The sequence below is a fragment of the Hyalella azteca genome, unplaced genomic scaffold (assembly GCF_000764305.2).
Source record: "Hyalella azteca isolate HAZT.00-mixed unplaced genomic scaffold, Hazt_2.0.2 contig11104, whole genome shotgun sequence".
NCBI classification, from domain to species: Eukaryota; Metazoa; Arthropoda; class Malacostraca; order Amphipoda; family Hyalellidae; genus Hyalella; species Hyalella azteca.
The window spans coordinates 277,420-290,539 of record NW_025941113.1 but is presented as its reverse complement, the minus strand read 5'-3'; the positions used below and the strand labels follow the sequence as shown (position 1 = coordinate 290,539).

Below are 13,120 nucleotides of genomic sequence, written 5' to 3'. Positions count from 1 at the left end.
ACCCCTTTCTTTTAGATGTCCCCAAAGAAAGTAATCGCAAATGTTCAAATCAGGTGACCTTACAGGCCACTGTAAATCACCCCTCAGAGACACCAGACCTACGGGAAACATGCGATTCAAAACATTGAGTGTTATTCGAGCTGTGTGAGCTGTAGCCCCATCCTGCTGGAACCACACATCTCTCAATGCTTCATTTTCAACAATGTTTTCCATCATGGGCTGTAAGAAATTTTGCCGCATAGCGATTGGAATTCACTGTTACGGTTACTCCCTCCTCTGAGAACAACTCCAACAGTGTGTTGCAGCTAACAGCCCCATCTTCCAGATATTGTTTTCAAAACATAAGTATTCTAAATGGTATGTTATGATAACCTCTAGGAAAATAAACTTTTTGAAGCCAGTTAAATGGTCAATATTTAGCTCATTACCTTGCTCCATACAAACTTTACAAAGCTAATGAATAGACTTTTCAATAATTGTTTACCCAAAAATCCCTAAGTGGTGAACACCACCTTGGCCTGTTGGCCATTACTGAAGGCAATAAGTGCCCTTATTAGCCATCCATTATGATCCATGTACTGTTATTGTTAGTAGGCTAATTGCAACATAAAAAATAACTCCTCAAAAATACAAAAAAGCTGAAAAAATCAAAAAAATCAAATAAATAAAAAAAATCATGAAAAAATAAAAAAAATCATCGATTTTTGATTTTTTTGATTTAAAAAAAAATAAAAAAAATCGCCAACTCTGCTTACAATTGATTTTTGTTATTTGAACAATCTTTAGTCTTTGAAAGTGATAAGCTGTAATACAGACTATGGACACCACAACAATTCTATATGTCGTTTTGTGTCTCGATCCGTGATATGATCTATATTTTAATCTGCTTCTATTTAATAAATTTAGTTAATACCAACAGGCGTTTCAAATGCGACTGAAATTCGTCCAATAAAGTCCAATATTCGGTCTAGTCCGATTTCCATCGTACATGTCTGATCCTTTTTTGTCCCTTAGGCCCTTGAAATATGAGAGCTTGGAGGCGAATTTTCACTGGCTGATATCACTACAGTTGTGCTCGAGAGGCGGCGAAAGTGAAATATGAGCTGAATATTTTGTTACCTTTTTGCATCATTTTGGGCCCAAAAAATTAATGGGCAGGCAGGGCGATTTTTTAAACAATATATAACGATTTATTTCATTATTGAACCATGAAAACTCTGCATTTTATTGATAACTCTGCTCTTATTCTCTGATTTTAAGTTAATTCAAATGGCCATTTCTAAACAAGATCATCTCTGTTTACAATTGGCTGGTCTAGAACGTATGTCAACACATCAGTAATAACGACCATCCGATCTCTTGTCTTAGCGATGCTTCCAACTAAACCATCACCACGCTATGTTGTCCTGACACTCGATCCAGCGACACGTTCCTTATTAGTTCCCTTGATTAGGTTGTTCTCCTTCAATATTCTGTTACAACTGCAATTTGCTGACCATCTTCTCAGTGTTTGTGGCAATTTTGTGTCTGGTATTCTTAGTATCAAATTCAAGATCTTGTGCAATTACGGTTAGGATTCTGTTGGTTTTTCCTTGATATAGTAATTGAGCTGAGCTTCGAGGTTCATTTCGGTGGAAGTTACATGTATTTTCATTTCACGACCTTTTCAACAATACTCTCAGGCTTTCTTGTCTGATATCAGATTTGGTAACCAATTTACATTACGTTCTCATTGCCAGGAACTGGCCATATTCGTTGCGGGCCACGAATTTTTATCTGCTCCCTTATTTATTGTGCATAGTAGTACATTTACTGTGAATTTCTATTGAAATTCTGTCTCGTGTGAAGAATGGAGTTTCTAATTTGCTCACTGAGTTCGCAAACATGGTGTACATTTCTATTAACTCTTGCAAATGCTGTCCGTCATAACCTGAGCATTCCAAATAAAACTCAATATATAACAATGAAGATCTGGTACGACTCAATATATAATTGACTTTTATTAATTGTCTAGTGATATTTTACTCACGGCTCTACTACACAGGCATTCCATGAAGTACTTGCAGTTCTGCCTGCCGAGGTTCTTCTTAATCTTTTATTGCATCAAAGGGATCGAAGCCTTGTAAATAATATTTTTCTGTGCCGCGCTAACTGAAAGCCCGAGCGAACTGAACCAACTTTCCTTTGATTGTTTGCGATTTAATTTTTTCGACTAAAGTTATCATTTCAATTGAAAGTTTGCGGATAATTCGTTTGAGGTTGGATGCCCTGGATGTGAGCAAGTGTTTGATGTGAGCGAACTTATCTAACTTGGTCTGCTAGCCTCGAACTGGAGGTCTAACTTGGTCTGCTGGCCTCGAACTGGAGGTCTAACTTGGTCTGCTGGCCTCGAACTGGAGGTCTAACTTGGTCTGCTGGCCTCGAACTGGAGGTCTAACTTGGTCTGCTGGCCTCGAACTGGAGGTCTAACTTGGTCTGCTGGCCTCGAACTGGAGGTCTAACTTGGTCTGCTGGCCTCGAACTGGAGGTCTAACTTGGTCTGCTGGCCTCGAACTGGAGGTCTAACTTGGTCTGCTGGCCTCGAACTGGAGGTCTAACTTGGTCTGCTGGCCTCGAACTGGAGGTCTAACTTGGTCTGCTGGCCTCGAACTGGAGGTCTAACTTGGTCTGCTGGCCTCGAACTGGAGGTCTAACTTGGTCTGCTGGCCTCGAACTGGAGGTCTAACTTGGTCTGCTGGCCTCGAACTGGAGGTCTAACTTGGTCTGCTGGCCTCGAACTGGAGGTCTAACTTGGTCTGCTGGCCTCGAACTGGAGGTCTAACTTGGTCTGCTGGCCTCGAACTGGAGGTCTAACTTGGTCTGCTGGCCTCGAACTGGAGGTCTAACTTGGTCTGCTGGCCTCGAACTGGAGGTCTAACTTGGTCTGCTGGCCTCGAACTGGAGGTCTAACTTGGTCTGCTGGCCTCGAACTGGAGGTCTAACTTGGTCTGCTGGCCTCGAACTNCTCTTGCACTGAGAAGTAATTTGGTGCTGTGCTCCTGCACTGAGAAGTAACTTTGTGTTGTACTCTTGTACTGAGAAGTAATTTGGTGCTGTGCTCCTGCACTGAGAAGTAATTTGTTGCGCTGGTGTTGCTGATTAAGATTGTCTTAAGCTCCTGGCTTTGCTGGCTGGACGGTGAGAGAAATTTAGCTTATAACACCGACGTATTAATGGCCTTCGCACCCAACTCGGCCATGCGCTCTATGCTTTTTGTTGCATTTTAAAGAAATTTATTCCCTGCACAAAGTCGTAAATTTTGTTGTAAATTCGCCACGGGTGTCGCGCTGTTTTACGTAATTTCTCGCGTCCGTGGCATAGGCCTAGGCTTGCATGAAAACGTGGGGCTTGAATGCTGTTGTTAATAGTGTGCATAAGAAGCCACGATGTGCTATTATTGTGTATAATGCATATCATACATGCGCATTTAATGAGCAATATTGTCAATATCAAACACATGCTCAGTGCTTAATCTTAGGGCAGCCAACATCAAACGAAATATTCATTAATTTTAAATTGGAATAAATGAATTTTTTAAATGAAATCGCAAACAATCAATTTCTCGAGGATTTTGTTAGCGTGAAAGAATTATTACCACACTGTTAGAAAAATGACCGTTAACGGTATTACCGGCGTTTCAGTAGCTGGTCGGCACGTGAAAAGAAACGCCATGTCGCCGTTTTTATTTCAATTTAACACTAGAAATCCGCAAAACATCTGATAAAAACGGCGAAACAGTTTATTTTCACGGGGCGACCGGCCACTAGAACGCCAGTGCACTTGAACAGGTGACGCAATATTCATACTATGCCGCGACATAATATACGTTCAGAACTGAGAGCTACGTATCTCGCAGCGTTTTCTTTTATCTAGATATGCCCTGGCTTAACTCAACAACTTTCATTTGTCGGTCCAAGTGTGAAGAAGGAGCGTGCATTTCCTTGCCGCCAGAGTGTTTTAGCGCCGTCGAGTAGACAAATATTTTGGAGTTGATGTCGGCAAGTTAAGTAATTTTATAGGAATTATTTGTTAAAATCGTATTCTTGATTGTATATTTCATTCATTTTTTCCCTCACGCTATTCTGTACTTTTATCAACGTATTTATAACGTATCAATGTTTTTTTTCTGCTGGGAGAAAATGACGATTTGCTCGTATTTCAGGTGACGAAAGTGAGATGGGTGAGCACCTTGCGACCATTGCTCCCCCGTCGATGCCAGCACACGTTCACCCGCACTACCACTACGCTATGCACCCGCAGCTCTACCAGCAGCCTCCCACGCAGCTCATGGAGGAACCCGTGGGTGTGCCCCCCACACCTCAAGCCGAAGAGAGTCTCACCTTCGAACAGCAGCAGATGAACGAGAAGCTCAGGGAGCAGAAGCAGATCATGCAGCAGGTCGAGGCAGAAGGTAAGCTGCACTACAAACAGATGCGCCTCATTGAAAAACAGGCACAGCTAGAGCTGCATAACAAGCACATCAAACAGAAGGAGTTGGAGAAAAAGCAGCAGCAGCAGCAGCTTAAGCTACAACAACAGCAGCTGAAGTTACATCAGCACCAGCAACAGCAGCAAAAATTGCTGCAACAACAACAATTGCGTACACACCAGCAGCTGCAACAAGAAGAGCAGCCACAGCACAAGCAGCAGAATTCAATTCTTTCCAGCGAGACGTGCGACGTCAATGAATCTGTTGCGCCAAAGTCTAAACTGCCGGCACCTGGCGACGAGTTCACCACCAATGACAAGCAAATAGACGAGGCCGCGTATTCAGGCTTGTCTGTTCAGACTATTGGTGATTCTGAGCAGAAGACAAAGTCTGTTTGGGCGCCACATAATGAACAAGTTGGCAGCAATCGGTCGCCTGTGTTGGATAAGTCATCCTGTGATGTACTACGAAGTGAGTCTGATATTTCCACCTTGGCACCAAGAGCCGATGATTTTTCTCACCTTGAACAACAAATGCAACAAAAAAACTTACAAGAAGTCATGGGGCCCAATCAGATGTTGCCTCGAAAAGATGGGACTGAAAAATCATCAGGGTTCACGTCTCTGTCGGGACGTACCTCACAACACAAACAATCTCTCGGCTGGAGCGACGCGCGCGAGGAAGAGGTAACGCTGCAACCCACGCATGCTGAAGTAGCGCAGCCGCATCAGTTCGCCTCCTCTCAAGTTGAGGTAACACAAGCTTCACAGTTTAGTTCAGAACAAATGCACGAGCCTCAGAAGCACGACGAGAACGGCAACACCCCTGAGGAAGAATCTATGGCAGACGACGATTGGTACAGGAAGAGTGACAAGCCTCAGTCCAGAGACGGCTTCGTCCTCCATCATCAAGAGCAGATGCAGCAGAAGCGCCAGGAACTGCAGCAGGTCCTCAAGGAGCAGATGCTTCAGCACGAGCAGACATGTCAGGAGGAAGCGCCCCTACCGAGTTGTGCGATGCAGCAGCATCTGGAGGAGCAGCAGCAGCAGAAGATGTTGGCTCAGCAACAGAGAATGCGTTCGTTCGAAGACAAGCTCTGCAGAGGAGAGCTTCCTCCCTCGTCTCCTGGTGAAAAACTAAGTCACGAGCACAACGTTGATGCGCCTGCATCCAATAACGCCCCTTCAAGTCAGGAGCGTGAGTACCAAATGAGGACGTCTGGTAACGTTTCATCAGAAGCATCTGCCAACTCCAGCGTTACTTACGACATGGACACGACGAGCGTTGCTATGACAGCTTCACCCATCGCCACAAGCTCGCCGCTGATCGCTCCCGTGTCGTACGCTAACGGATCGCTGTCGTGTGGCAGCTCCCCTCACGCAGCGTACCCTTTGTCGCAGTCCCTCGGGTCCTCGCCTCATATACCCTCGACTCGTCCTAACTTCTACACGAGAGGTGCACCACATCCCTACTACGAGACCCGGACAATGCCTGACCATCAGACTCGTCCCATGGCGGACCATCAGACGCGCCCCATGCTTGACCGTCAGACACGTCCCATATCGGACCATCAGACGCGGCCCATGACTGACCATCAGACTCGTCCAATGTCTGACCATCAGTCACATTCCATATCTGACCATCAGACTCGTCCCATGTCTGACCATCAGGCTCGTCCCATGCCTGACCATCAGATACGTCCAATGTCTGACCATCAGGCACATTCCATGTCTGACCATCAGGCTCGTCCCAAGCCTGACCATCAGACTCGCCCAACGCCTGGCCATAGCTTTGCCAACAACTTCCAGTCCCCAGACGCGAGTTCCCATGTGATCGCTGGTAATACCTATACATCCGGTGGCAATTTCCACACCTCTAGTGGCATTTCCTACTCATCCGGTGGCATTCCCTACGCCTCAGGTATAAATAGTCTCATCACTGGAAGCTTTTCGCACATTCCCGGTACGAACGCCCGGATGTTCAGCAGCAACAGCCACGTGCCTGCGACAAGTGGCTACGGGTCGGCAGGCCATTTCGATATGCTGCCCTCACCGCCATACCTCAACCCCATGATGTCAGCCAACGGCTCGGCTGCGACATCGCTGTCCTCGTCCACGCTGAACCTCATGAAGAAGCAGATCACGGAGATCGAGCGCGAGATCGCCCTGCGTAAACCCGACCCTTCGTATGTCGCCGGGTCCTCGCGACATGGGGACCTGCCCGCGGGCCCTGTCAGCTCTACCCTCGACCTGCAGCTCCTCGACCCCCTCAGTGAGGAGATCTCCTCGTATTTTGTCTTGAATTTTGAGTATGAGGTAGTGGTTATTTTTGCGGTGGAAATTATCACCACCAGTACCAGGGTAGAGAACCTCTTACGTTGTAGACGGCACGTTTCGCTCATGGTATCGCTATTTTTCAATTAAAGTCAGATTATTTGTGTGTCTTTGTGTAGCTTTGAATTAAATTTCGTATTCCTAGTTCAGCTTTGTCCTTTTTTCCATCCTCAATAATTTCAGAACTTCCAGATTAGGTTTTCCTTATTTTACTTTAATTAAATCACCCATCGATGAGACGAAAGATTTTTCAGCTTGCTCATGACTTGAAGAGAAGTGCTTTTATCTCGCAATTCTCGACAGATAATAAACCATTACGTATTTTTTGAAGATACTTCCCGGGTGGTTCACTCCGCCGTATTTAGCTGCATTTCAACTTGTTAAATAGACTGGCTTTTTAAGACCAAGCCACGCCAGGAATTTTAATTGGTCTACTGGAGTTACTGGTAATAAAGATGGCACTAATGCCATCTTTATTACTTTATTAGCGTCTAACCGGAATTTATTTGGGATTGCATCTAAACATGTTTCCTTCACAATATTGTGTTCATATGACTGTAGTTTTCCTTGCCTGTTCGTATTACTGTTTGGCATGAAATCTTTGTTGTAGTTTACCATTAATTCTCATAAGTTTCAAATGTTCCTTGTTCGTGTGTTTTTCATGCTCAGCTGGCGTGAGCTGCAAGATTCATGGCGTCTTATGCCTGTCAGGTTATCACTATTCCATTTATCACTATTCCATTTAAGAAAGCTGTATACTCTTTCGTTACTAACTATAAATAAATCTGTGTTGAATTTTGAATTCCACTGAGATTAGAACATCTATTTTGTGCTGCATGTACTTATGTAATCTTTTGTGCTAGTTTGTAGTAGAATATGGTCTTCTAAATAGTTTTTTTGTGTCCCAAAATGCCAGCTTATTTGTCAGTACCCTTATTTTATTGCAACGAAATCACATTTCCAATTTTTTAATATCTAAGTGACTAGACTTAGCTCTGTGCATCAGTGGTACGAAATGTCACTTCGCTCCTCGTGCTCTATTCTGTACAATTTACCTGATTTGTACCACACACCTTATTTTGTACCACACGTCTTATTTTGTACCTCACACCTTATTTTGTACCACACACCTTATTTTGTACCACACGTCTTATTTTGTACCTCACACCTTATTTTGTACCACACACCTTATTTTGTACCACACACCTTATTTTGTACCACACACCTTATTTTGTACCACACACCTTATTTTGTACCACACACCTTATTTTGTACCACACACCTTATTTTGTACCACACACCTTATTTGGTACCACCTAATTTTTACGTACGTAGAATTTCAAACCACTCTTCTTTGTAAAAATTGATCGAATTCGTCGTTTTTGCACGAGTGAAATATTTTGCATCGTGTTGTAGTACAAAGTATTTAATTTCTTTTATGATATCTATAGTTTCCAGAGTTCAGGTTTCATGTTAAATTAAAATTTTAATTTCTTTATTTGCTGATGGTTGCCTGCCACTCAGCGCGACTTTGAACGTTTAAATACATATATTTAGCAAAACGTGTTAGCCATTTTTATCTTGAATTTTGTCTGCTATTATGACTCACATGTTTGCTATTCGAGTTAATAAATGTTTATATTAAATACGGTATTTTTTAAGCATTTATGTCTATTTATTTCTTAGTTATACACTAAATTAATGTTTTGTTGACAGTAGATGCTCGTATAGTTCTTCTTTATAATGCAGGATGAACTATCAATAAGAGTTTGTCAAATGCATCCTGCGTCCTACAGGATAAAGCTTTTCACTAGACAAATAGAACAAATTAACCGAATATTAGTGATTTCCTTTCTATGTTCAAAATATATCATGGTTTTAAGGAATTTCTAACGTGCAGATGATAAGATGGGAGAACCTCCCCCGCCCCCCGCCCCCCACCCCCACCGAGGGGGCGGTGCTATCCTTGAGAACGGCACATTACCGCAGCACAAGAGCAGTGTACTGCACAGTCCGCACTACACGCCGAGTAAGAATCATCATATACATCATTACATTATTGAATAGTGATGTTATGATGGCGATTATTAGGCCGATATTCTACCCAATAATCGCGGGAAATCTGATGGCTGCGGGAATAATGAGCTAATATAATATATAATATTATAATTCTGCGGGAAATCTGATGGCTTCTGAGATGACCTGATATGAGGTTAATTGATAGTGATAATCAAATGTACAATTCATAGGCAATATTGATGTTATCAGAGGAACTCATGCACATGTACAGAGCAAGAGAATCTGTGTAGAAGAAACTCGCTGACTGCATATTTTGATCTGGCCAGTCATAGCTAGACTAGTCGTTCGTTGGCCCGTTAGTGTTCAATATAAAATTTTTCACTAATACCTGGCAATATGAAAAAATAGTAGCCTAATTATAATAGCATTTGAATATGAAGAAACTGAAATGTGACGAATTGGTCACTTTTGCCGCTGTGTTATTTAATGTTCGCTTCAATTGGTTCGACTTGATTGGATGAAGCGTAAGTTGGATGAAACAGGTATACTTATCAGTTACTTGTGGGCAGTTACTTATCAGGTGGAAGTTTGTAATGACATAACGCAAATCAAACTATTTCCTAATAATTTTATTGTAAGGAAATAATTTCATTATTATATCAATATTGAATCCGCGGAAAGTTATCCGAAGTTCCAACGATCTCAGGGCGACGTTCAAATTTAGAGCCGAAATGTAAAACGGACAGTATAACTAAATCAACGCAATGAGCTTCTGATATCAGTGAGTAAACAAATATGTCAAATTTTTCTAAATTCGAACGGCACAGAAATGTACACGGGTAATATTTTATGGCATGCACACAAACGAAGTAGGCAGCAAGTACATGCAGTGTAAGACGTACAAGAATCAGAACTATACTGAAAGTGATGAGTAATAAAACTGTTAGATCAATCTTTTGAGTCTGACATTTGAATTGTAAACAATATGCACAGAATATGATTATAATCCTAATTATTTTAATGCCTTCTAAAATATTGCTGTAGGTTGTATCAAGTAGTGGCGTAATGCCTTTTAGTGACGGTTTAAATTAAGGCTAGGGTAATAAATAAAAGGTCGGCCGAACCTCAAGAAGATTGTGGTTAGTAAGAGGCCAGTGGACGGTCGTATGGTGAAACGTTTAATGCAATATAGGGATCTGAGTTTTCATATCGTGACCGACGGAATTGAATACTGGCTTGAGGGCCTTCCGGCAAGCTTTGGAGCAAGCTATAAACGACCCAAAGGCAATAAGTAGCTAGCAAAAGGGGTGTATCGTCACACTTTGCATAAACAGCTCAAATCATGGGTCACCACAACCATTTACCCCGAATCTTGTCTAACAAAATATCGGAAACCTATGATTTAAGCTGTTTATGCAAAGTGTTACGATGGGTAATATTCGAAATAAGATTGTGAGTAAATGAATAGGTTTTATTCAGGGGTAATTGGTTAATTTTGTTAGACAAGATTCGGGGTAAATGGTTGTGGTGACCCATGATTTGAGCTGTTTATGCAAAGTGTGACGATACACCCCTTTTGCTAGCTACTGCAATATGTTGGGCCGAACTAATTAACAGGAGTCATTTTCATTCATAAATTCAATGGTGCTTGCGGTAAGACGTCACAATAAAGACGAGGTCGTCACCAATGCATTCAATGTCACCAACTCCGAAGTGCTCGCAAATCCTATTCTATTCCCTAATTTCAGCTACCTAAACCTACACTTAATCTTCCTAGTTGCTACTACATTAAATGAAAAAAAATTTCCTGGAAGTTACCAGTCAGTGAGGTGCTCCAGTACAGCTTCTCGTTTGCTGCATCACTATCCTCCTTAGTTCCTGTGACCTATTATTATTAGTAGTTGCACTGATTAAGCTGACAGTATCTGAAACAAGTGTAGCATGATAAAATTATGTAAATACTATGGTGATACATTAATGCTGAACAACACATGCAATTTGTTGAATAATAGACAAATAATACTAGGAAGACAATATTTGTTTTATAATAGCCAGACATGTACTAAACGTGTTCGGTGTTCAGCGTGCGACGGGGCGCTGCTGCTGAGCTCCCTGGGGCCCATCACCAGCCCCGGCCTGCCCCCCTCTGGCCTGCCCAGCTCTTCTGCTCCTCCTGCGTCAGGGCAGGACCCTTCCTCCTGCACTGCAGGTCTGTAGAGCCTCTTGCTCTGCAGGGCAGTTCCATGCTTTGTTTTGGAACTACGCTTCATAAAACAATTGATACTCAGTCGTGCTATTAGCTAAATAATTGATTCATGACATTTTTGTGTATGATCGCTCGACTCAAAATGATTAACTTGAGTCAATGTGTGGAGAGTTATCTTGACAAAAGTGTTTAATTGACAGTATTGTCTGACTGTTGAAGAATGGTTTATTTATGAATAATTTTTCTCATTGGTAGTCAATGAAAGCGCAGGCCACAAAAGAGAAAGCGTAGCTGCGGCCATCGCGGACATAAAGCAAGCCATCCGCCGGACCAAGAACCTGCCCCTCAAGTCTGCCGCGGACCGCAACAACGTCGGCCCTGACACGCCCGTCTGGGTGCCCAGGTGCGTAGAACTTGTCTCCTGGGTGCCCAGGTGTGAAGAACTTGTCGTCTGGGTGCCCAGGTGTGTAGAACTTGTCGTCTGGGTGCCCAGGTGTGTAGAACTTGTCTTCTGTGTGCCCAGGTGTGTAGAACTTGTCTTCTGGGTGCCCAGACTTGAAGCAGCCTGCTCAGAGTAAGCGGCCTGTACAGATTAAGCGGCCTGCACAGAGTAAGCGGCCTGTACAGAGTAAGCGGCCTGCGCAGAGTAAGCGGCCTGTACAGAGTAAGCGGCCTGTACAGAGTAAGCGGCCTGCACAGAGTAAGCGGCCTGCACAGAGTAAGCGGCCTGCACAGAGTAAGCGGCCTGTACAGAGTAAGCGGCCTGCACAGAGTAAGCGGCCTGCACAGAGTAAGCGGCCTGCACAGAGTAAGCTGCCTGCACAGAGTAAGCGGCCTGCACAGAGTAAGCTGCCTGCACAGAGTAAGCGGCCTGCACAGAGTAAGCGGCCTGCACAGAGTAAGCTGCCTGCGCAGCTCGTCGAAGTATTGGCAGCGTCGGCGTCTGGGGAACTTCAGTGTGTTGGTGCAGGGAGCAGCTCCTGTGCTGCTCTTACCTGGAATGTTGTTGTCTCGCTCCCGCGGGTGTTGTGCTTCGAAATTACGTCTGCTTACGCTGCCTGCCTTCTATCAAGCCTAACTCCGCTGCTTCTTATATTTTTTTTCACTTTTGTACATTTTTTACGAATTTTACATTTTCCCCACTCACAACAGGGCAGTTACAGATCACAAGATACCTGTGTTTTCTATTCATCTGTTGACTGCCAACCTTCCGATTAATGACTAAACCTTACTTCAGAGCTGGGCAAACCTCAGTCAGAGAAATGAGGGAGACGTTGTTCAAACAACGATGCACTGTTTGCCCTTGTGTATATTATCCTGACTCAGTTGGACCCGAAAAATTAACAGTATTACGGCTGCGGCACCAATGTGTGTAAATGTGTCACTATTTGGGCAATGTGACACATTCATCTTTGTGAGTGTGCGGCCCGAGGGCAGAACGCTAGCATGTTGTGCGCCGCACGCGCTTATTGGGATGCTATGTAGATTCAATTTGTTCATTTATAAATGAAAAATTTTCGAGTGGTTCCACAAACAGTAAAATTTCGATCGGCACTCACTTCACATTAATTTTCATTTAGCAGCCTGTTCTGTAAATCAAGTTGATGGTCTTCATAACTCTCATTATTGACAAAATTAACTTCAGTTAAGGTAATTCTGAACAGTTAGATATCATTACCATATTAATGACTGGTCTAATTATTATTTCAAAATGCATTGTGAATTGAAAGAAACTCAAACACTATTGTCATTATTGATATACATTTTATGCATTCGTATTTGCAGTTGACTTGTGCACAATAATGTTTGGCCATATAAGATATGGGCATATGGCCATATGATATGGTTATCAGTACAGCCTTTTGTTGGAAAACTTTGTCACCCTCTTGCATTTCTCTTCTTACTCCGTCATAATACATTATTTAAATTAACATTACTGCGCTATAATACCTGATCAAAATTAACATTACTGCGTTATAATACCTGATCAAAATTAACATTACTGCGTTATAATACCTGATCAAAATTAGCATTACTGCGTTATAATACCTGATCAAAATTAGCATTACTGCGCTATAATACCTGATTAAAATT

General features: G+C 42.9%; 2 protein-coding genes across 5 annotated transcripts in view; both read left to right on the top strand.

The window, feature by feature from the left end:
* The window catches only part of LOC108674532, an 83,812-nt gene extending 78,833 nt beyond the window's left edge, over nucleotides 1-4,979 (top strand). Inside the window, exons 5-6 of the mRNA XM_047882694.1 lie at nucleotides 4,202-4,856; nucleotides 4,973-4,979. Of these exons, the coding sequence (XP_047738650.1) occupies nucleotides 4,202-4,856; nucleotides 4,973-4,979 (662 nt within the window). The remainder of the gene's footprint in view (nucleotides 1-4,201; nucleotides 4,857-4,972) is intronic.
* The window catches only part of LOC108674539, a 180,561-nt gene continuing 172,056 nt past the window's right edge, over nucleotides 4,616-13,120 (top strand). For all 4 annotated transcript variants that reach the window (XM_047882704.1, XM_047882707.1, XM_047882706.1 and 1 more), the window contains exons 1-4: nucleotides 4,616-6,739; nucleotides 8,702-8,830; nucleotides 10,904-11,029; nucleotides 11,282-11,429. In XM_047882704.1, the coding sequence (XP_047738660.1) occupies nucleotides 5,002-6,739; nucleotides 8,702-8,830; nucleotides 10,904-11,029; nucleotides 11,282-11,429 (2,141 nt within the window). In that variant the 5' untranslated portion in view covers nucleotides 4,616-5,001. The remainder of the gene's footprint in view (nucleotides 6,740-8,701; nucleotides 8,831-10,903; nucleotides 11,030-11,281; nucleotides 11,430-13,120) is intronic.